Here is a 25,586-nt window from a genome sequence, read left to right as displayed (position 1 = left end):
GCTCTCCATCGTAGTTCTTCAGGCAAATGATGCCTAGAGGTCATTATTACGAATTGGCTATCTCAGATTTTCAATGTCGCAATCACAGTAAAATTTGTGTGCTTTCTCTCAAACTTGGACTTTTATGCTCCAGGCAGATGACGTAAGCCGAGTGCAGCGCCACTAATTTGCATATTGCAATTTTACTCAGCTACTCTTAGTGGACAACATATGCAAATTTTGCACGGTTTGGCTTACTTTTGAAAGAGTTATCGCTATTTTTGTGATTTTTCCTTAATTTATGATAACCAGTGTATTTATTTTTAATAAGGAATAGGAATTATTATATTTTTTTTTTTTGCCAATACCCTGGTGCCGACTATTAAATCATTTATGAAGATTTATACTTTACAATGAGAACAGTTTTACTACTAATAGCAAGTCGCCATCTCCAATTTGAATGTCCAAAGATTTGTGTCAGCTAGGTTTATCCTCGTCAATCTATTGCGATTAATATTCATGTCATTCCAATGAAAATAGCACAGAAGAGGGCTATCCTAAAAACTTTCACCACAAGCGTAATTGAAAATTTTGCAATCGGGAGACAAAGCAGAGGCAGAAAAGATCTCAACTCAGAAACATCTTTATCTAAATTTTTTCGGTTGATTTCCGTGGATTCTGTATTTTTTTAGTAGTTTTATTAGCACTTCTTTCCTGCTATATTATTAAGCATCATTAAAAATAAAATAAGCTCAAATTTAATATGTAACCTGAATTAATAAGCATAATTAATATTAAAATATAGTAGTTAGTTTGTTTATATGTAGAGTTCAGTTTTATTTTCCCACTAATGAGTAACTTATACCTTAATTAGCTAAACGAGAAGAGCGCAATCTCACTTTCAAAGAATTATGACCATGTATAAGCATTTCATATGATATAGATAAAGAAATTTAAACGCTGATATCAGAAATTTTCTAAGCTTTAAATTTTTGAGCAAATGATTATTTTGAATCAAAGAGTTAAACTTTTGATTAAAGAAATATATTAAACGATTTCATAAAAAAAATGAGAACATTTTTTAATAAAAAGCTTTGAAAACTATATAAATCTTATAATACACATGTTACCATAAAAGGAAAAACTCTTTTCTTCCTTACTATAACTGTTTATGCTTCAGAATTTAAGAGTGCACTTCTCAACTCAATTAGAAGTGTAAAGGTAAAAATAATCTTTTATCCTTCATACAAATCAAATTCAAGGCTAATAAAATTATGTAAAAGTGATAAATATAGTGGGAGTACTATAAATTAAAGGAAAATTTCACCTAACTTTAAGAGCTAATTTCTGCTTAACATAAAAATTTTTTTTAATCTGAAATGCACCACTTTTCATTCAATATGCAGCAAACTTTACTTCTAGATAGAAAATACTCAACTTCTTGACAGACCTATTTATACAACTACCCTAAAACATATTAAAATCTAGATATAATTGAACAAACAGTGAAATGTCAATGGAAACTAATTTGAAAAAATATCTTCTAGTTCAAGATGGCTATAATTAAATTTGATGAACAAAACTAACATGTCATAGAAATAGTTTGGGTATGAGCAATATTCCTTAAAAATATTTCAGAGAAATTTCATTTAGCATTAAAATTCAAAACATTGCAAACAAATAAAATAAAATGTTGGATAGTTCAGTATTTTTAATTATAATTATTTAGAGTAAAAATGCCATTTTAACTTGGTTTAAAGTAAGCATAATGGATGTCTAAGAAATTAAATAATGCTTTTTAAATAATTTTATGACACTTGAACACTTTTAGTGTTACGTATTTCACATGTAATTTTTTTGTGAATTTTATTCCTCTAAGCATCAGTAATTAACTAAAATAAACAAAACAAATAGAACCAATCTGTATTAAAGAAAAAAACGTAAATAAATTTAAGTTTCTAAAAATCGGAGATATGGAGCTAATAGGCAAAAATCAGTGCATTTTTTTAAATTACTTTAGAAAGAAATATATTACATTTTTTCCAAAACTAAATAATTTTAAAAGTAGGACAAACTATTTTATTTTACTTTTATATATATATTTTATGAAAATCTAAATTTCGTATACATTAAAAAATAGTTAAGTTGCAAAAATTTATGCATCCTAAGTAGGACTGGGCGATATTAGAAATTATATATCGTGATGCATTGTCAGTTTTGAATCGCGATATAGTATTTTTGAATTTCACTTATTTGTAAGGCACAGAAAGTCAGATTTCTATCAAAACTTCATACTCAGATTGATTTAAATCAATTTATAAATTTGAAGATATATATGTTTTGCTTAAGAAAGATATTAAATAAATTGACTACAATGTACAAATCTTACTTAAAATATTTATTGAAATGTTTGTTTAGAAATTCATAATACGCATAAAACAAAATGTTAAAAACTTTTTTTAAAGCGTTTTTTACAAATTAATATTTTCTTGTATTATGCATAAATAATTACATAATTATTAAGTTCGATCATAATGTTCAATTTCTAAATGAAACATTAAATTATTTGTATGTTTAAAACAAAGTGCGAAATAAATTTTAGAAAAAAAAAACGCTTTTGAAACACTATTTTTTATTATTATCATTTCAGTTATTATAGTTCATTTACGTCACACTAGAGCTGCACAATGGGCTATCGACGACGGTCTGGGAAACATCCTTGAGGATGATCCGAAGACATGCCATCACAACTTTGATCCGCTGCAGATGGGATGGCACCCCCCGCTTTGGTAGCTCGACGACCTGTATGCGAAGTCTAGCACTTTACGGTAGAACAGTTTAACGAGGACCAATACCGCAAAACCTCGGCCACTATGCAGACTGATCCAAGTGGTCACTCACTCGCACACTGACCGCAGCCAGTGATGCTTGACTTCGGTGATCTGCAGGGAACCGTGTCTTAACGATCAGTCCACTGCGGGGACCTTATCATTTCAGATAATTAAATTATGAACGAACAAAGTAAGATTTAATTTCTTAAAAATAAAAAAAATTGTGATATTCGATAATATATTTAGCTAATTAACAAATAATATGAAAAGAATATTTTCTAAAAAAGATTATTATACTCTCTAATAAAAAGAAGTGCTAAATGATTTCAAAAAAATGAATAAAATACGCAAACCTTTTAAATTTTTTTTGTATAAACTAAGTTGATTGACTTATCTCCAAATCCAAATGACAAAAATAAATTTTTTCACTTTATTTCTAAAAATAAAAACAACAAGATTTATAATTAAAAACTCATTAAATTGTTAGAAGTTTCATCCAAAAAGTTTTTAATAAATTAAGAGTAAAAAAATAACCTAACAAATTCAATTCTTTATAGGCGCCTAAATTAGATAGCCGATAATTTTCACATTTAAAAAGAAAAAGTTTTTTTTTTAAAAAAAAACTTATCTACTTAAAGAAGAAACTCTTCTTTATATATTCTTTTCAATAATAGATTGCCTTCAGAACAAGGTAACATCGGCGATCACGAAGTTAGTCCCACTGAAAATTATCTACAAGAAAAGTCGCGGCAAAGAAAAAAAAAAAAAAAAAAGCTAAGAGGTGCCAAAAGGAACATGCGATATAACGATATGTGTTCTCATAACTCTGATTATACAGCTCACCAATCAAGGCCATTTCAACATAACGAAACGAACATCGTCTTCCACAGCGTGGGTTAACATCGGAACGTAAGAGAAGAGGCTTACATCGTTTTTCGCTTGCTGTCTTTACTCGACGGCTTAAACAAGATTTCTGATGCACCGCCTTGAATGAAAGTCGCTGTATCGTCTTGCCGATATATGCGTTAAATCGATATGTCTCGATACATCAATTTATAGCCCAGTCCTTTTTATGCTTTTTTTTTTGTTCTCTTCACAAAAATAACAATAGAAAACTTTTTCTAACTTCAGAAAAATTTATTAAAATCTATTAAAAATACATTTATATAAATATCACAAGTACAAAACAGGAAATTTTCCTTTGTTCTTAAGCTTATTAAGTTAATCTCTGGTAGCAATAAGAAAGAGCTAATAGTAAGTAAGAAATTATTAGCTCACAATTAAAAGTAAAATAAAAATAAAAAAATTTAAAAAATAAAAATCACAGTGTCACACGAAAATAAAAATCACAGAATATGACTATTAATGGATGAATAATATATGCAACAAATAAATTCATTAAATAAGTTAATTACAAATAAAAAAACGATACCTTTTGAGTACTGATATTGCCCAGATAAAAAATGTATTTGAAACAGATATTGCACATTATCAGATTCAAAAACGTCATAAAATCTAATAAAATAAATAAGGAAAACTAATGTAAAGAAACACAAAAGAAATGCTTATAATTATACAATTAAGACCCTTCTTTTGCCTTAATAAAATAACTGTACAGGTATCAAATATTTTTTTTTGTTTTTTTGAAAGACATTATAGGGTCCATCATAAATTTTTTTGTGAATCCTGTTAAGAAAAATAAACTCTACAAGGATATTCATTTTTTAAGGAAAACATAAAAAAATTAACATAAAAATCATTTACACACTGAAATATCCTAAGGCGTATAACTAGTTATTTAAAACAAGAATGAAAATTAAAATCTAAACAAATAAAAATACTTTTTAAAAAGTATTGAAGTTAAAAGAATTTAATGTATTAAATTAAAGAAAAAAAAAAAATCTAAAATTATAAAAAGGAATGAGACTTAAGTCTTCAATCTTTGTAATAAGGATAAGAATGCAATAACTGTTTGTTTAAAAGATGCCTTTAACTTTTTTATTAGTTTTTAATTACTAATAAGTTTTAAAGTATGATGTAAAGTTTAGTTACATCAAATATTAATAAGTTTTAATAGTTTTTAGAAAAGCATTGACACCAACAATTCTAAAATGCTTAATGAAAAAAATTAACAAATAGTTAGAGTAAAAACAATCTAAAAAGATATCCCATTGTGTAAAAATCTGAGACTTAAAATTTCCATACTACTAATTCATTTATTAGCACAGTATGGGACTGTGTAGGAACATCAGAATATATTCTTTTTAAAGATAAATTATAGCATATTATTAAAGCATGAGGCATTTCATTTGTGCCTTATTTATCCAATTCTTAATTTAATACATCAATGTAGGCACTTGTTAGTAAAAAAATTAAAATTAACATTGCAATTTGTTAACAAGTATGGGCAAAAATGTTACTTATCTATTATTACTTAATAATCAAATATTACTTAAGTTACTTATCTATTTTAATTTTAACTACTTGATAATTCTTTTATTTACAAGAGAAATAAAAAGTTATTTTCAATGCAATAATGAAATTAACACAATACTAAAAACAATTTCTTTTAAAAGTTACATTATTCATAAATGTAGATTAAATTGTTAGATAATGCTATAACATTAATGAAATAACATTAAATATTTTCTTATTAAAATTTCACAGCAAATTTCTTTTTTAAGATTATGAGCACCACAAATATAGAAATAAATTCATAAAAAGTCACAACAATGCATTTAAACACATTTTACAAATAAATAATCATAAAGTATGATGTATAAAAGAAAACTTATCACATCTGCAATGTATTATAATAACCCGTAGGACACCACTGACTAAAATTATTGAGGGAGAAACTTTTCTCCTCTGCAGGTAATAAGTAATCATCTGGCTCTTTCTTAATTAGCTTACTAGAAAAAATATCACAATTTGATGCACTTCGATAATTTGTTTCATTATCAGGTTCACAGATTTTAATCAAAGGACTTATTTTACAACCACACTGAGGCACACAACTATCATCATTCTCCGGTTTTTCCCTTTTTTTTCGTACAACAAAAGGCAACTGTGGCATACTTTGAGGATAAACAATGAGATTCTTTTCAAATGCTTTATTTGCATTAAAAGTATGGAAAGATTTGTGAGTAGCTGCTTTATTGGTTTTTTCAATGTTGCCTCTACTGTTGGGCAATTTCAAATTAACATTACGATGTTTAGAATCAATCAAACTTGAATCACTACTATTTTCATCGTGCATTGAATGTTCATTGCCTTCAAAGTTTTGCTTAATAGGAGATTCCTTCAAACTACCAGAATCAGTAACAGTATCATCAGAAAGCCATTCATTAGAAAAGTAGGTAACAATTGATTCCTCAGAAGAAACTAATTCAGAAGAGTAAGGTTGATTAGTTGGTGACAATTTTGAGTTCATAGAGATACTTCTTTGTTCTCCACCATAGAAATTATTAAACAAATTTTCAGAATTTACTGAACTTCGATTCATTTGATATGATGGTTGATTTAGGCAATAGTCACTATAATCATGTCTCAAATTTCTGGAGCTCTGAGGTAAAAATGCCGATATAGGAGGTAATGGAGCCCTTATATTTTTTTCTCCACAATGACAATGTGGGCTATTTGGAAAACAATAATTGTTTACTTCATAATGTTCTTTAAATGGAACACAAGGTTTTATCACAGAATTTGAAAACTGATGCGGTTCAGTATAATTGCAAGCATTTTGAACAGACATAAGTGGTCTATTAAGATGCATGTCTCTTAATTCAGGGTTAGGAACCATATTTCTCTCTACTGAACTATTATCAGAAGGTGGTGTATTAAGAATATTTTCATATAAATAGGAATAGCCCACTTCTTTATTTAAATCTTGAGAAAATTCTTCATGAGGTAAAAACTGAGCAACACCACCATTAGGCACGTACTTTACATTATCTTTATCATCATTTCCTTCAAATGAATTAAAGTGATTTGCAGAAACTGAAGTATTGCTGTCAGCAAAACAGGAAGTATCACTTTCAGAACCTATGCAAGGCTGTAAATGTGTTAAAACTATTAAGAAGAGAATTAAAATGTATAAAATAGATGAAAAATTCCTGTAGTTATCAATAAATGTAAAATAAATACTAAAAAATTGAGGTTATGAAACATATTTTTATGTTGTGCAATTCATTTGAAAACAATATTCGGAATTTTTTTTTAATGTTTTTAAATTTTTTTAAATAATCACTTTATTTTGATCCCTGAAGAGTTCTGGAATGATTAAAAAAATATAGATAAAAGGAATATATAACACATCTACATCTTCCAGTTGAACAATTTTTAACCCTTTGCTATTAAATATTTGAAAACATCAATGATTAAAATAACTGAAATTAAGGTTAGATATAAGAAAACCATAACCCTAGGAAAAATATCTTTATTTTTGTGTACAATTAACTGAAATCCTCATCTATATTGACAACTCTTAGTTTTGTTCACCAAAGCAGGTTTTGACATGGGCTGTCTTGAAATTTTTCATGTTTGATTTTGTATTTATATTTGAAGTTGACAAATGTTTTTGCAAATTTTAAATTTGTACAGTCAAATTTTATCAAATTCAAAACCGTCAGTTATATTAGTCTTCTCAAAGAGAAAAAGATTAACACAAAAAAAAATTTTAGTTTTTAAGTTAAACATTTTTTTAAATAAATAACTTGTTAAACCAAATTAATGATTTTAAGAAGCATACATTTTTAGTTAGGAATGTTATTATATAATTAGAATATAAGGAACAATGAACAGTTTTAATAAAAATGGAATAGATTTAGATGTTAATAAATGTATGAATAGAACTTACATCTGCAGTATCAAGAGATTGATTTTCAAAATTAACTAAAATAAAAAATAAAGCTTAGATACAAATAAATAATAAGTACTCTAAAAGTGTACAATATAAAATACATAAATGTAATAATAGTCACAAAAAATATATTTGATACATTTCATAGAAAAAGTTAAGACTGTTAAATAAGTCAAGAATCACTTTGATTAATTGAGATTATCAAAAATAAAATATACTTTGCTTGGATAAAATATTGTTATTAAAACATTAGTCTACAAAATAGTGCCTAAATTAAACTTTTACAAGCCCAACTACCTTTTTAAAAAGGTAAATCCCCCCCCCCAAAAAAAAATTTATAACAGTAATCAGAATTAAACCTATAAACATAGATAATTTTATCAGTGCGTAATTATTTTTTAATCAGGGAATTTATTATTTTTAAAATGGAATTTGAACAAAAAGGCAGTGATTTTAAGGGATGGCAACTACTTTTTACAAAAAGGGCAAAGGAGGCATATTTATAAGAATCAAAGGGCAAGCAGAGCTAGTCACCTTTCTAAAAACGTTTAGGGAGGACACTGCTTCCATTTTTGCATTTTGCACATAAAAAAAGTATTTTTAGTTGTAGCCTGTCATAGCAGAATCCTTCTTTGCCTTTCCCTCTCCAAGTTCTTCCCAAGTTGCGTTTTACTCTTGCAAATTTATGTAAAGAAGAAAAAAAATTGGTGGTTAACACGTGTAAAAGAGAACTTAGGCGGAAAAAAAAGAGAAAAGAAGGGAGCTATTGACAAGGGAGTACAGTAAATTTCTAGTTAATTAGATTTTGTGAAAATTAAAAAATTTGAATTTTTATAAGCTGAATTTATAGAAAATTTTGTTACACACAAGTTTTGATTAAAGGTATTAAAAATTTGTAAAATCCCAAAAATTAACAAAAGAGCATTTTAGATCCAGGTATTTATGTACCTTAAAACACAATTTAATGCATTCTCAGGGGTCTGTTTAGGAGAAATTTGGGTCCGTTAACGGACCCTTTACAAAATATCTTTTCATAAAAACGGACCCTTCACAAAATGATTTTTCTTTTAATCGGACCCTTCACAAATTTGTTTATCTTCATTATTATTTTGTTAATCGAATAAACCCTTTCCAGGGCAGAAAACAAGAAAGATGGATGTAAACGAATTAAGTTTTGTCTTCGGCAGACGATTCTTCCATTATTCGTCCGAAATTAATATTCTGCGTTCAGCAGTATAGGCTAAATACCAAATATTTGTATGTTGCATCTCTAATTTAGAAGCAGCAATTGTTGTTTATTTTTTAAAATTTAATTTTTTTAATTATAATTTTACAGTGTTGAGCATAATCTTGTATGTCTTTAAAATTTAAAGGCTCCTTGAAAAAGTTTTTTTTTGCAATAACGGGCCCTATTTGCACAAATTCATAAAAGCGGACCCTGGTTGAAAGAATGTGAGTAATTTTTTCACAATTTCATGAAAAACGGACCTTTCACAAAATGTCTGGACAGACCCCTGATTCCTAAACATATAGAAATAAGTTATTAAGGTTTTACTTCAGAATTCTAATATTGCACATAAAACAGAATTCTAATATTGCACATAAAAATAATCATTATTGCAAAACTTAAACTGGATTTAATCACAATTTATAAGTAAATAACTTGCTATTATGTAACTAGAATGATTTTTATTTATTTTTATTATTTTTATGGGTTACGTAAATTATGACACAGATTTTAAAGTAGATAAAAATATATTGTCATAAGGAAACAATTTGTTACACTACAACGTATGACTCACTAAAATTCTCCGAATCCTGCTCTTTGCTATAAGAGGGTCTTTCATTCTTTTCAGTAGCTTTGGGGTTCTTCAAGTAAATAATTTGAGCTTTACTGCAAAATTTCGTCAGAAGAGGAAACTAAAAAAAACAATGGGGTTAAAGAAACATAACTCGTATAATGAACATATAACTTAATGTATAATGAATCATTTAAAATACTGTAAAAGTTTTTCTAATTAATAACAAATAGTTAATTATAAATATATTTTTCAGTTACTTTTAAAGGTTGCTGAGTAACTTTAACTTTGCATTCTGAATCGATGGCTTTAGACCCTTTCTGACCTGCAACAATAAAATAAATCTTGCAGATAAATGTGTTATGCATAAAAAAACAGATAATGTGAAATATGACTAAAATGTAAGCATGAGGAAAACTTAAAATGTTTAGTTTAGTCTTAAAACATGAAACTGCTTAACTTACCTTTCTTAAGTAATCCAAACTTCTTCCAATGTAGAAATTTCAAATACAATATAATACGGCGAAGTTTAGTATCCTAAAAATAGAAAAGAAAAATATAATAATTGAAATGAAATGCTAATGAAATTCAATAAGTTTTTAATTTTTACTTATATAAAAATTTACTTTAGTTTCCTTATTAACTCCAAATGGTTTTGGCACTTGGTCTGCAATCTGGCTTAGCTGTTGTTGAAGTTTCTGGTGTCTTATTCTGAAGTCAAAAATTTATAACAATAAAGTAATAATTCAAAATTAAATCAAAAAAGAAAATTTTAGAACAAACAATTTATAAAAAAAAATATGAGTTGGTATTTTATATCATAATAAAGATTAATAATTTTCAAATTAAACTAGAAGGTCCAACACTACCTTGCTTGCACTTACCAAGATTTCTTAGAGGCTGTGTGTTATAGTTTCCAATAACGATTTGCCTTAATTCTTTAATTTAGCACTTACGCTTTAATTTTAATTATTATTTTTAACAGGACTTGAAATATTCACCCAGAACTTCAATGCATTGATTTTAACCAATCGAATAATTTTATTTAAAATTTATTTGCAGCAATTAATCTGTCAGTTGTTTATATCTTTGTTTTAGAATACCACTAAATAAACATTTGCTATTTTTCTTTTGTTAGGTCACTATCCAGATAGATAACAAATAATTTTTTTTCTCGTAAAAAAGGTTTATTCCATTTTCTAACATTAGCTTTGCAAATGCTAGTCCTTAAAAATAATCTTTTTGTTATATTTTGCAGCATTTGGTTAAAATTAAATAAGTTCATTTAGATTGAAATAATTTCTTGTTCTGATAGGATTAATTCAGACTTGTTCCGAAACAGAATCACCCATTATCAAGTAGTGTAATTTTAGCATTTAGTCATTTTTTAAATGTAATTATCAACGTTTTCCGTGTAAAAAAAAAATTCTGCAACTAAAGTTGGTTAAATATCATGATTCGGAAGAACTGAATTAAGATGATTGGGCAAATACTCAATCCTATATTATCATAGCAGCCAACACAGATAGGAAAACACGCTGCCAACATGAATATCCGGCAGATAAATAGTGACATTTTGTAATTATTTTTTATGGATGTAAACAAGTTCTGTCATTATTAAAGATTGATCAAAACCTAGCTGCAATATTTGAGTGGGGTAAAGGGAAAAAAAAAAATATTTCCTCCCAAAAAAGTAAAAATAAAACGTTAAAAAAATATAGTCCATACGACACACTTAAAACTGCTGAGCTATCATACAAATGGCAACAAAAACAAAGGATTAAATACAAAAGCGAAACAAAACAATAAAATTAAATTCGAATTCTCGAAAGTTGAACAATTCAGCTTTCTTATTATACTGAATTTCACGAAAAGTGAAGAAAAAATAAGTTAGTCTAAGAAACATTTTAATTGCTGTTTCATAACAAAAATGTCGATATAAGCCTAAGTTTCTTTAGAAAAGAAAAAATCAAAACAAAAATTTTGCGTAATTTTTAATAGAAAGTTTATTGCTAGTCTCAATTTAATTTTTTCACATGGCTGAATTTTTAGAAAATGCTGATAAAAAGGAAACTTAATAAATAAAAAAAAAAAAAAGACAAAGGAGAAACAGAAAAAATGGTCTTTATTCCTCAAATATAACTATAAATTTGAAACTCACAGCTTTTTTGTTACCAGTTATCTGCCTAACCATACAGGAAAAAAGTAGCAATAAAAAAATAAAATCTATCATAAAATGTTCTCTTAAAATGCAGCCATATTATTATAATAATAAAAAATCAATCTAAATTCTTAAAGTGAAAATGTTGAAAAAAACGACAAAATTGACTAGCCTGAATATAATTTTAAAAAATCAGCAGTACAAAACACATGGTTCGGTATTAAGTAATCTACAAGTAGTTTCAATTCTTGATATTTCGAGTTTCCATTTATCTTCCAGAACATGAATTTGCAAGCACACGAATTTCGAAACTTAGCAAATATGTGTAAAAACTATAAATGATAATGTATAATACTTTTTAGGCTATTCTTTATTTAAATTGCAAAAAAATTCTAAAATAATCGACTATGTAATAATTAATTCTATTAACAGGGATGAGATTTGCCAAAAGACAAAAAAGCTGAATTTCCACGCGAGTAAATTTTACGAGTGTGCAATTTGTTTAATAATAAATTTCAGACAATTTAAGATAATAAATAACTATGTGTTGATACAAAAGTTTGTGTGAATTTTATACCATAAGAATAATGGCGACATACCATGGCAGAATCATGGCGACATTGTCGCAGAACGTTATCGAGTTCTTGCAGAAAGATTTTTCTAAAGTAGAAAGCTTTTCTTCTTTTTTTTCTGCAGAAATTTTCGAAAGATTTTATCTTTTCTTCAGAATTATACTCAAACTTCAGAATTATATTCAAATTCTTCAGAATTAATCAGTGTTTTCACTACAGCGCGAGAATCACGCATATTTTTTTTCTTTTCTCGCAATAAAAAATAATTACCGCGAGAAATTCGCGCATTCTATAAATCAATTTCAAAATTCGCCAATTTCTCGCATTTCGGAAAAAGCTTCGAATTACGCCATTTAGAATAAAATCCGTTTCACTTTTCTTCCTGGATCTTACATTNATTTTATTTGATCTGAAAAGTTTCTTTTATTCTCTCTTGAAGTTGATGCTTTTGTTACTTTAATTAAGCAACATGTATATTTGTTATTTTTAAAAGTATCTTGCAAAAAGATATTACTATTAGAGAGGTATGTCACAGAAAGCCTAAAAAAAATTCTGCCACAGGGTACCATACAATGACTAATTATATATAAAAATTGCACTACTCTTATAACATTTTGCATTTATAGAGTTCATTACTGGTTATTTATTCCTCCAAACAGATAGCTGCTGTATTTGTTGCATGTTCAGCATAATAAAGCTGCTTCTTTAAAGAGTATGATCAAAAACATTGCTTAATAAACAAACATTACTTACATAAAAACAAACATAGCAAAGAAATACATTGCCATTCATAATAATTGTTATAGATGAAATACAGTAGAGAACCAATTATTCGGGATGCTCGGGACCATCGTTATCCTGGATGTCTGAATTTCCCGGTTTTCTGGATCGACCAAAAAGTGTCGTTAATCGATGTTTTATCGAACCCGAATTACAAGGAAAAAGTGTAATGCATAAAGTAAGAGAAAAAAGAAAGGTACTCCTAACTTTAAAAAGAAAACAAAAATGGTAAAAAAATAATATTTAAAAGAATAAAAAAATTTGCAAGTTTAGACAAGAAAAACAAGATTTAAAAATACAAAATTCTCGTATTTATTTTCTAAAAATAATTACAATTCCTAAATTAACTAATATAAACAAAATTAAAGGTTAAATAACGCGATATATTTCATACCTAATTATACGGGGGGAAACGATAAAATAAAAGGAAAACTTATTAATCTAAATAATAACACTTGAAAATTATCGAACCGAAACGATAGTTAAAAAAGGCACTAGCATAAATATTGAAACCCGGAGCAAGACAAGATCAACGGAATTTTTAAAAAAAACCTAATGATGAAATTTATGAGTAAAAAGAATTAATTTATTAAGTGCGAAATTTATCGTGAAAAGAAAAAATAAAATCAAACGTAGTGGAATCAGAAAAACAAAACTGCTATCTGCTTCTTAAAATAATCTATGTTTAAATTAATAAACAATTCTCCTCTTATTATTATTATTTTTTTTTTGTTGATAAAAACTGGATATTTAATTACAGCAGATGTGATTCCACATCAATAAAAACTTGCAAATGATACCGCACTTGAATTTATTCAGAAGAAAAAGATTTTATTTTTATTAATCGATGTCAAATAGATAAATATATTTTTCTTTTTCATCTTCTGTTCACTGATATGCATGCAATGCATTTCCCCCCCCTCGTAAATTAAATAGAAAACGAAATTTGCATGCCACACCCTTGAGCTTGATTGACGGCCTAAAGGAGAAAATAAAACATTCCTCCCTTCAAGGTCACGGAGGAAATGTTTCTCTGGATAAACAGGGGAAAAAAATTCTCTCCTTCCTCACATTTTCCTCTTCTCAGCTTCAAGGATGAGTTCATTTCCGCTCTTTTTCATAATCGTTCTAGTTTAAAATGGCGGGAAAACCAATCAAAAAATTTTCCCGCTTTTCTGGTTTCCCGGTTATCTGGATACCGGATAAATGGTTTTCTACTGTGTTTAATTTTGGCCAGTTAAACAACTAACACATTTTAAAAAGTATTTAAAAGAAAATCTTGCTGTAATATTTCCTTGGGGGTTATGCCTTAAAGTAAAAATACAGTTTCCAAAAGTGTCTTCTGTTAGGTGAAATATCAATTTTGACTTGTGTACACTATCAAACTTATTCCAGGGGTTGACGAGAAACAATTAACAGAAAACTGTGAGCCTTAGTATTTTAAAAATGAAGTGTAAAGGCTCAAGTATTGATAAGAGCAAAGGCAAGGTTCCGGATCTTTATTAGCTAATACAGCGAGATATGAAAAGAGCTGGGTTAATGAGGAGTTTGAACTTTTCCAAGTTGCTCTTATGAGATTTAAAATTGGTCTCAAAATGGCACCCAATTACTACAATGTTTGTTACACACATATTATGTATATTTCATATACGAGACAAACAGAAACTGCAGTAGTGAGAATATAAACTAAGTTATATTATAAGTATTAATTAACAGAAAATATAGGCAAACAGAAATTACTATATATTCCAAGAGGTAATGTGTTTTCATTTTAAGAAATGGGCCAGCTAGCTGTTCAATATATAACGTTTAAAATCATGAAATAAAGTTTGATGAGGCTACTTACATATTATTTTATCCCAATTTGTTAAATTTTTCTTACATCTTAAAAGTACTTTGTTTCTGTTATTTTTTAGTTCTCACTTATTAAAACTAGATTGCTATCATAAACTTTTTAAAAAACTATTTCTTTTAGAATAAAATTTTTTTCCACTTAAGTTGGAAGAAACTTATATCTCCTGTTTAGTTTTGCAGATTGTTTTTTCATTGTGGAATAAACTTGCCATTTCAATTTTGAAAACATTGCAAATGATATATTTAGAACAATTTCAAAATAGTTTTACACAAGAACCCCTTTAACTACAGAAGTAATACAGATTGCAAATTAAACAAATAAAAACGTCACACATTTAAAAAATAAAATACAGGTAATTTAAAAAACTATTAGTAATGCACACTAAATAAAGTTTATTAATCCTTTAAAAAAACCATTCTTATTCAATAAGGCATTAATTCATTAACACACAAATATATTAAAAAGTAAAGAGGAAAATGCCTAGGGATGAAAGAAGAACAATGAACATAGAATAAAATTTAAAGTTCGTAATGTATTTAACGCAAAGGTAAACATGATACCATACCTTTCCTTGACGTGGTGTGGAAGGCCTAATTTTCGAACTTTTACCATAACTACGAGGAAAGACTGCGACTAAAAAAAATGAACTTGAATAAATAAAACTGAAAGCCTTTTTGAAGATATTTTAAGAAATGCATAAAATATTTTTATACAAAGGAATAAAAACATTGTTTACAAGAAAAATGCTAGTAATTCTTTATGAAAGTGTAAAAAATACATCAATAAATGAAATAAAAGTATAGAATAACAAAAATGAGGATAAAAACAAAGTATTCAGCTTTTCAAAATGTTAATAACTATAATAAAAATTTCACTTAGAAGAGAACAAAAAACATTTTTAAAGAGACATGCATTCTTTGTTCCATTATTAGAGTTAACATCGTTTAGGAAAATTCATGTGCTAAAAGTATGACGTAGAGATTAAAAGAATAAAACTTTCAAAAAATTACTTGTAGAAGATCTTCAGGAATAATTAATAGAAAGAACTAAAGAATATCGAAAAAATACACAAAACAAATGAAAGCGGGAACTAAAAGGAAAGTAAGAAAAGTTATTGGTAAGTAAAGTTGAGTAGTTTAAATTCTAAATAAATAAATTCGTCTGCAATTTTAAGAGCAGTCTCTCGGCTTAAACGGTTAAAAAATTAACTTCGTTCTATATCAAAGTTTTGAGTGGCAGCAGCTTGCAGCATCCGAGTTGTTGTTTTTCTTAAAGTGTTGACTGTTGATTCGTGCGACGATGGAGGACGGAATTCGTAAGTTTGCAATTAATTTAACTTTTAGATTAAATAAATGTGTTTAAATTGCAGTTTTGGAATAAAAATAAACCTGTTCTTAAAGTATATAGAATTTTTTGCTGTAAGCATGCGTGAAATTATTCATAATAAGATTTTAAGTAAAAACTGTTGCTAAAATCTCCCCTTATTGTTTTTTACTTTTACCAAAAAGAAATCGGCTAACATTTATTTTACTTATAAAATATGATTAATAATAAGGTTTCTTTTTTATAAGAATCTAGTATATGTTTTTTCTGTAATTAAAAAAGGGTATTGTAATGTGAAGTAAACATTTTATTCCAATTTATTCAATTTCCCGTTATGCAATTTATACTTATACACATTATTAGATTATTTTTCCGTAAAGCCGAAATTACCACTTAAAAATCTAAGTTCTTGTTTTTAAAAAGTTAATAATAATCTATCCTTTTTATATTTGGCATCTCTCATATCAAATAGATGGTGTTAAGTGAGCAAAGTCCAGCTGTTTTTGTTCACCGGCGAGCTTTTACATAATAAAACTAAAATAATCTAAAACTATGATTACTAGGGTTCATCTAATTCTTACATTCATCATTTTCTTGAATTTTAGTGACCTTTTTGATATTAAGTATGCAACTGAATCTAAAAACGCAATTGTTTTCATCATGTCATAAAAATAAATTATAATTTTTTATTTAGGATTAAAGTAAAACCTATCAGTAATAAATTCGTTGATACTTCGCTAGCATTAGTATATATTACATATATGTATATATAAACATAAAAAAGTAGTCATAAATTCTCCATTATTTATTTCATTTCTTATACATTTTTATTTTTCCATTTCATTTATTATTCCTCTCTGTTTTTCTACTATACCAAACCACCTGATTTTTATTACGTGTTCATGTTTATTTTACTACATATTACAATGCATATTTTACCTGAATCCTAGGTTTTAAATACTTAACAAGGGTTAAAAATAAAATGAAGACAAAATAGTTAAAAGTTTATAACCTGAGCTAATGTTTTATTTTTTTGTTATGAGAAAGGAAAAGTTATGTTTTCTGTTCATACATATCCTTTCAAATCACTTGATATTTTAACCATTTAAAAAAAAAAAAAAAAAAACAAAAAAAACACGTAGGTATAAACAAATTGGTATCTTTTGTTTTTGTAGCAAATTGCTATCTTAATTATCTAACCACTATAATTTTTTTACATACAAAAGATTTCTGTTAAAGCAAAATTCTTTTATTGTAAGCTGTATCATATCTTTTAGTTATTTCAAAAAATCACACTTGTGCTTTTTTTATGCAATTAGAAAATAAAATCTTAAGATGTAATATAAATGTGATTTAATAAAATTGATGAGCATTTACCATTTGAGCAACAACAAAAAATTTGCATGTTCTAATTGCTTTTTTATTTTTCTATGAGAAGTTTTTGAGATATAAATATTCATATAATAACTTGAATTAAAGCCAAGATATTTATGAGCTGATTTATGCCTGATTTTGAAAGAGATTTGTTCTAAAATAAATTCTTGCATTTGATTAATAGCAATTTCATTTACAAATAAAATGTGTACATTTAATTTCCAAATAAAAATGTTAAGTTTAGGCTTGGTGGGAGAATTAACATATTAAATAGCCACTGCCTTTTTGTTTTCAATAAAGTTGATAATTGTTTACTGATGATATACTTACATAGATATAACTCAGTACATAGCAACATGAAGCTGTGTCTGTGTTTATTTTTTGTCATTATTGAAGAATTAGTTTTTTTTTAAAATTATGTACTGCTGTTGAAGTAGTTCAGCAGTTTAAAATTTTTGTTCACTTTTTTCTGAAATTTGTAGTCCATTATGGGACAGAAATAAACTTTTTTTTATTAGAAATGGATGTGTAAACTACAAGATATAGACAACTACTGGTCTTAGCAGAAATTGTTTAGTTCATTATGTAATATACAAAAACTCTTCTTCAAGAAACATATTAGATATTTTGAATAGCAATTTAGACTGTAAAGAACAATGAAGAAAAAAAAAAGAGTTCCTAAAAATATCTTTTTTCACAGTTATGGGAATAGCTTTTAGTTCTTGTAAAGTAAACTACGTTTCATTTCCTACAAAAAGTTTATCAAATATTTTTATTTCTTGAATTAACAATCTAAATTTAGAAGATAGTATGAAAAAAAGACACATTTTTGTAAATTAAAGTTGTGTAGTTTTGAAGCATGTTATATGTTGTGGTGCTATGTTTCTAATAACATATTAAAAGTGCCCATCAATAGGTGGTGAGGCTTTTGTGGTTTCATATTCCAATGACTCTTTTTCCAGTTTTTTAAAAGTACCATCAAATCTATGGATTCTAAAAAAACTTTAAATGTGCTGAATAAACCGTGTAAAATTTCTGACAAAAATTTTTTTGATACATTATTTTCCCTAGGAATTATAGTTAAGAACATTAAGAGAATGATAAAATGATAGTAAATGAGCATTAAAATTTCTCTTTAAAAGTTTTATTCGGGTATGGCATTTTCCTTATGTGTTCTAACAAAAATTTAGATATTCAAAATAAACGAAATTTCTTTAAAAAATCAATTAGAGAGTGCCTTTTTTTTAAGGTAATAGTTTAAAAAATAAATGGTGACTTTAAGAAATGTAAAGTATGACTTATACTATGTCAAGACATCGAGGATGTTATCTTCGATAATTTCTATTTTACACCTTTTTTTACTTCAAACTTAATTTAGAAGATATAAATTAATTTAATTTCATTACATTGACGATGCATTTAAATTGCCCACTGACTTTTAAAACTTATTGACTTGACTCAACTTCAGATTTATCTTTGAGACCAATATCATTCCCTATAGGCAAGTATTTTGAATAATTTTTACTCAAAATTTTTTGGTTTATAACCTAAAGAGCGGTAGAAAGAATATTTTATAAATAATATAAACTTCATAATACTTAGATAAAATTGAAATAATTTCGAAAAAAGAGCAATAGAAAATGCAGAAACCTATTTGTAACAAACTAAATATTCTCTATAAATGTTTTTTTTTAAATGGTCTATTTATAACAAAAAAAACACATAGTACCTTGCATGGCTAATAATAAAAAGTAACTAAATATATCTTACATTTTATTATAGTGTTCACGGTTTACGAATTTTTCTTTTTTCACTTATTTCCATATTTCTTTCATCAGTAATTAATATTACAAAAAAAAACTACTTGCTATTTAAATTTTTTAAAATTATTTTATGGTTTTCAGAATATTTCCTAAACTGTCTAAACTAAATTAAAAAAAGAAGAAAAATTCATATTTTTGCTGAAAATATGTAGTTTACTATGCATGCTAAACCCCACAGTTTTTGAGACATTTCTGAGAAACTTGAAAAAAGAAAGAGGGAGATTAATTTCAGCAAGAAGCTGAATCTTTTCGAATGTTATTTAGGACTTTTCTCTCTAGGTCTCCACCAAATTCTTAAAACATAAAATTTAATTCTTCTAATAAATAATTATTGAACTTCGTTACTTAGATTAGGTCTATTGGTATGTTTCCTACATTTCAGTGTTTCCCAATCTTATAAGTCATAACCCTTGTACCCTTTCTAAATTTTTAATGACGCTGAGTACTACTAATAAAAAAGTTAATGAATTTTTACTATAAAAAATTGAACAAGAGTTAAAAATCACTACTGGCTGTTGACAGCACTAATTATTAACTGTTAACTCTGCAAAAAATAGCCAATAGAAAAATAGGTAATCGTAAATTTTCATGGCTAGCTTTGTTTTTAAATAAAATTTTTTGTAATTTTCGTTTCTTGCAAGATATTTCGCATAAGAACGCTAACCCCAGCTAAACTGTTTCCCGTACCCCTGGGGGTACGCGTACCACACTTTGGGAAACACTGCTATATTTAATGTGTGCCCCGTTTAATATTTATAATTTGCAATTTAATAGTTTTACGGTAATTCCATCAGTTATGATTGTCATATCTACATAGCAGATTTTAAAATCCTTAAGCTTAATTTTAAAAAATTCGACTTTTTCTAATAATTTTGGGAAAGATAAGTCTCGATGTCATTTACACTCACTCCGATTATTATAAACTGTTAAAAAATTTAAATAAACAAGTTGTTATGAACATAATATATTGTGTTACCCGGTAAAACGCAGTTTATATATTAAAAAATAAAAAAAAAAATTGACTAATGAGATTACTAAAAATTTTAAGATGAAATGACATTAAGACTTATTTTTTTAAAAAATAGTTTGTTTTTAACTAGTTTCTTTTTTTCTTTTTCTTAACTGAGTTAATACTCTCTTATATATTGTAAACGTGATATTCCTGATTAGTTATATTGTCCTATAATAATTCTGTCACTCATTTAATAATTTGAATTATTAAATGCAAATTTTATTCATCGATGAATCTGTCAAAATATTTCAACTCTTGTTCAAACGAGCTGTTTTTCACCTGTCACCTCTTATTCAACGGAAGGAGGAATTTTTACCTGCTAATTATTCACCCATGTTGGCGACAAACTCTAGAAGATGTGACGCCTCCAGTTTTTTTTTTCTTTCTAAATCCTACTCCTTTTTCACTAATGAATTATCCACTTACTTCTTCCGCATTGAATTAAAAATGGTTTTTGAAGTGCGTTTCATTTTATTATCTCATATCTTTAAAGGTGACTCGGCCCCCACTCATGTTACTGGAATATTGAATGTGCGCATATATCTATCCAGTGTTACATATTTTTGTTTTATTAAGAAAAAAAATATGATGAACTTTTTACAAAGTTTGAATTCTTTTTCTATTGGTAAGAGAGAGAAAAAAAACAGTTTAAATGTAATGCTATCAAACATTAGTGTTTCTTGTTAATGATGGATAGGTTTATTTGAGTTTAAATATTGTATACATGCCTTAAGTGTTTCAACCTAACCTATGCCAGTATTTCAACCTAAATTTTCCTTATATAACTGGAGATTTAAACTGTACTCTTAATTAAAGTTTTTCTTTCTTAGTGGTTCCTAGTAAGTTGTTGTGAACAAGTTCAAATTAATTGGCAACAGCCCTGTATGCTGATTTAATTCATTTTTAATATTGCTTCGTAAAAAATAAATACTTTTACTAATAAAATTCCTGAACTTAGCCGTTTGTCTTGGTAGAAATTGTCGCGTCGATGTCTTTAATGTGTCTGGCGATCTATGCCATTTTAGAAAAGTAATTTGTATTTTTTGTGTTGCGTATATGTTTAAAAATAAAAATAAAACGTGCATTAACCTAAACTCTTTGGCTTTATAATAACTTCTAAAGCAACGCTGATACGCGCCAAGGCGTCAAATATCTAAAAAATTCTGAAAATAGAACAAACGTGAAAGCTAATTACGTTATGCGTCACGTTAACTTGCTAATTCTGTATAGTTATTTTTTAGGTGATCGGCTTAAAGCTCGAAGATTTAGATCTGTTAGGGAGACTGTATAGCTTTTGTGATAACAGCTATATAGCTTTAACCATAACGCTAAAATTCTCTTTTCTAATCCGTTACCGATTCCATGATTTGTAGAAATTTTCGCGCATGCTCTGTTAGCTCAAATGACTTTAGGGTTACGGGAAACCGTAACGCTTTGCGTAATAATTCTACTGTTGATGCGTGTAGCTTTGCCATTTCACTTATATGTGTAATCGTATTGATAGATTTACAAAAAGTGATAGCTTATTTGAAAAGTTTAAGAAGTACATTGGAAAAATTATCTTTTAAATTAATTATTTGTCCTCTTTATTTATGTATCATTTTATTATTAGTACTTAAAAATATAGATATGTATCGCATATCAATATTTTTAAACTGTCGAAGTGCGGTTCCCAAGTCACATATGGTCGTGTCTAATCATGTGGTTGTGTATGCCTCGTTAATGTTACACCTTGGAGGATTTGGTTTACTATCACGCTGAATCAGTTTTCAGATCAGATTTAATTGATATCTGCAACGATGTCACACTGACCCACGAGTGACGTCGTTGGCATGTGTCCAATTGGAGAAGAACAATGATTTAGTTTTAGATATTTAACCGAACTAGTATTGGTTGCGTTGATTCAATGATACGTGACTCTATCCTATTGTTTTAGCAATGGTAATTATTTCGGCTCTTTGTTTCATTAAATGAAGAAGTGACCGATTGACTTTTCCTGTAAATAGATATCTGAAAATAAAAGTGTTAATTCGTTTTGGAACTTTTTAATTTAAAAATTGGAAGTATGTAATTAATAGTCTAAATCCTATCTTGATGCATTGGTAAATAGTAATTTAGATTTTCTACTCTGAATTAATGTTTTATAAAAAAAAAGTTTAAATATTAAAATTGATTTTTATTTGCAGTTTTTAAGTTTAACTTTAACATTTATTATAAATATTTTTATTTAATTTGTCATTATTTTTTTTTAAAAAGCTGAAAAATGGGCGTAAATAGTTCTACTTACTTGTTTCGTAGGTAATTTGATTGCCCTCGCAGTTTTGAGGCTGTCTACTAGAGTGCGACTGAAAAGCTTTCTATTATGGTTCATACAATTTTCAAGGGGATAGAGCGTTCTCCTTCCAATGAGGTGAACCGAGTTCGAATCTCAGCAGTGGCTGGTCGATACGAATTCCGCGGGTTAGAGTCCCATCTCCATGAGGCTAACCGTGTGAGGTTTTCCTCTCCATGTAACGCAAATGCGAGTTAGTTACATCAATTTCTCCCCGTACTTAATCCAACAGTTCTCTTGTCTTCTGGATTGGGTACAAAATTACAAGGCTACGGAGTTGAACATTAGGAGTCTTAAACCCAACGGATGTTCAACGACGGTTATAAAATAAAAATGAAATATTATAAATATAAGTTTTCATATACTTAGCGAAAAAAGTCATTTACTGTTTAGTACAGTTACGGTATTGCCTTTTAAAAGAATAAAAACGGTCATCCATCATATTTGATAATAAATCTCGTTCCACTTTTCCCATCAACTTTAACCACTTGCATTTACTAACAGAATTATTTTCAATGTCTCTAAAAGGATATCATTACTTCACCTTCTTACTATGCCTGTGTCATCATCATTTTCCTTTCCCTTTCTATCCAATTCCGCAACCGGTTTTTTTCTCCGTGTTTCTATTATATTTATTTTTCTCTTTACTGCCCTTCACCCACTGTGAAGCTACGGTCTTTTGCCAGTCCTCCTTTGGCAAAGCTAAAGGATAGTTGCGTTTTATTACTCGATCGAACTTCATAAATAGAAAGTTTGATTTCGTCATAAGTTTCTTTTTTATTTTCTTTCACACCGACAACACCCTGGGTGTTCGTTTTGTGTTTAACCCTTTATTGTTTGTTAAAAATATATTTGGAAAAATATGAGAATTCATTTTAAAGACAATGGGCAGGCGTCTGGATCTGACGGTGGTGAGTTTCGACTTCGTTTATTAAATAATAATTTATGTAATAAATAATTTAGTTTATTTAAATGGTTTTTACTTTTTAACTCCGTCGATGCAAGTATTTACTATGTTTGTTATTTAAGACATAATAAACTACCACGGTGTTTTTATAAAAAAATAAATAAATTTGGAAAGTTGTAAGTTTGAGAAGTGTGTATAAATACGATGAATTGAGAAGAACTGTTGCGTTTTAATTGTTGATTTGAAATTTTTGAAAAATTTTAAAATGTGTATAAAAAGTGTTTAAATTTCCTAAGTTGTAATATGCTTTTTTTTCTTCTTTTTTTAGAATTTTTTATGAAAAATAATTTAATATGCGTTAAATTACTTTTTTGAAGAAAAATTTTTTTTTTAATAAATCTGTTAAGACAATAAATGACCTTCTGGGCGGTAGTGCACTAGATCTTCAAAAAGACCCCTGGATAAATAACTTATACATATTTCATTAGAGTACTCATAGGGGTATGAGTGTGAATACTCATAGGGGTATTGTGCAGTTATTTTTGTTAAAGGTTGAAATTATTGAATGTTTTGTTAACATTTTGTACTGGATTGCGGCATGCATTAAATATATTGATTAAAGACAATATTTAGTTATAATTTCAATCAAATTCTAAATATAAAAAAAAAAATCATGATAAAATCCTCTGAAAACCCACGTTTTTTTTCTGAAGAAAAAATAAAAACAGTGTTTATAACCATTATTATACTATTATGTTTAATACATTATTTTATAATATACTAGCTTATTATTACTGACTATATTTGCCAGATATAAGTGAAAAATAACAGTAACTAAATATATATTTTTTACTTAAAATTCAGCATTATACTCGATGCTGAACGTAGGCATTTTCGTCAGTTTGATCTTTTGCAAATTTTATTTGCCAATTATCGGTTTTTTACGCTAACTGCAAAAAAAAACAAAAACAATGTCTAAGTTAAGGTTTTTAAACTGTGGGTCGCGACATCAATTGGAATTGCAGGACCTGCAGCTGGGGTCACGAAAAATATTAGGAATTCTATATTTCTTTAACTTATAATAATTTTACAATTAACAGATATTTTTACACCCTGTCGAAAATGGATGAAGTATAAGACATACCAGGGGTCTTCTGTCCAGACATTTTGTGAAAGGTCCGTTTTTCGTGAAATTGTGAAAAAATTACTCACAATCTTTCAACCAGGGTCCGCTTTTATGAATTTGTGCAAATAGGGTCCGTTATTGCAAAAAAAAAAACATTTCAAGGAGTTTTTAAATTGTATAGACATACAAGATTATGCTCATCACTGTAAAATTGTAATTAAAAAAATTAAATTTTAAAAAATAAACAACAATTGCTGCTTCTAAATTAGAGATGCAACATACAAATATTTGGTATTTAGCCTATACTGCTGAACGCAGAATATTCATTTCGGACGAATAATGGAAGAATCGTCTGCCGAAGACAAAACTTAATTCGTTTACATCCATCTTTCTTGTTTTCTGCCCTGGAAAGGGTTTATTCGATTAACAAAATAATAATGAAGATAAACAAATTTGTGAAGGGTCCGATTAAAAGAAAAATCATTTTGTGAAGGGTCCGTTTTTATGAGATTTTTTAGGTCATCAAGTCCGTTTTTATGAAAAGATATTTTGTGAAGGGTCCGTTAACGGACCCAAATTTCTTCTAAACAGACCCCTGCATACCTTAAAGAATTTACCCTAGTAATTTAATTAATTTGTTTATTGTATTACATTATTAAGTTTGTTATTTTTTTTAAATTTTTGGCATTTTTCCATGTCAATTTTTTCCTTGTCAATTATTTCCAATAAATATTATTGATTCGTTTTGACAGAAATATTTTCTATTTGTCACCTTCAAACTTTATCTGCTTATTCCTTGAAGTGAATTGATGGAACTAAAAGATAAAAAGAAATTTCAAGAGTGATGTTTA

At 27.5% G+C, this 25,586-nt stretch overlaps 2 protein-coding genes across 10 annotated transcripts in view; one reads left to right on the top strand and one right to left on the bottom strand.

The window, feature by feature from the left end:
- Positions 1-3,926: 3,926 nt before the first annotated feature.
- On the bottom strand, positions 3,927-15,967 carry LOC107441697 (uncharacterized). 2 transcript variants are annotated; one of them, XM_016055046.4, is made up of 8 exons: positions 15,849-15,967; positions 15,404-15,471; positions 10,097-10,181; positions 9,935-10,007; positions 9,731-9,795; positions 9,474-9,591; positions 7,669-7,703; positions 3,927-6,864 (listed from the first exon to the last, which is right to left on the bottom strand). In XM_016055046.4, the coding sequence occupies exons 2-8, from the start codon at positions 15,448-15,450 to the stop codon at positions 5,605-5,607; spliced, it is 1,683 nt and encodes a 560-aa protein (XP_015910532.2). In that variant the 5' UTR covers positions 15,451-15,471; positions 15,849-15,967; the 3' UTR covers positions 3,927-5,604. The 2 variants fall into 2 exon arrangements, with proteins under 2 accessions (XP_015910532.2, XP_042903130.1); XM_043047196.2 differs by lacking the exon at positions 15,849-15,967 and adding an exon at positions 15,575-15,688.
- An 87-nt stretch (positions 15,968-16,054) lies between these two features.
- The window catches only part of LOC107441696 (echinoderm microtubule-associated protein-like 2), a 74,702-nt gene continuing 65,170 nt past the window's right edge, over positions 16,055-25,586 (top strand). For 4 of the 8 annotated variants that reach the window (XM_071183217.1, XM_071183216.1, XM_071183215.1 and 1 more), the window contains exon 1: positions 16,055-16,153. In XM_071183217.1, coding sequence (XP_071039318.1) covers positions 16,138-16,153 — 16 coding nt within the window. In that variant the 5' untranslated portion in view covers positions 16,055-16,137. Of the gene's footprint in view, positions 16,154-23,344; positions 23,614-25,586 lie in introns of those variants that run through there. The other 4 variants (XM_043047192.2, XM_043047191.2, XM_043047195.2 and 1 more) reach the window with 4 other exon arrangements.

Source organism: Parasteatoda tepidariorum, chromosome 7 (genome assembly GCF_043381705.1).
Source record: "Parasteatoda tepidariorum isolate YZ-2023 chromosome 7, CAS_Ptep_4.0, whole genome shotgun sequence".
NCBI classification, from domain to species: domain Eukaryota; kingdom Metazoa; phylum Arthropoda; class Arachnida; order Araneae; family Theridiidae; genus Parasteatoda; species Parasteatoda tepidariorum.
The sequence above is the reverse complement of the archived record's forward strand: the minus strand, read 5'-3'. Positions and strand labels throughout refer to the sequence as shown.

Coding starts and splice junctions, on each gene's coding strand:
- LOC107441697 (XM_016055046.4), bottom strand. CDS start 15,450: ATGGTAAAAGTTCGAAAATTAGGCCTTCCACACCACGTCAAGGAAAG. Junction 9,796..9,934: donor GTTTGGATTACTTAAGAAAG/GTAAGTTAAGCA, acceptor TTATTGTTGCAG/GTCAGAAAGGGTCTAAAGCC. Junction 7,704..9,473: donor GCAGGATTCGGAGAATTTTA/GTGAGTCATACG, acceptor TTTTTATTTTAG/TTAATTTTGAAAATCAATCT.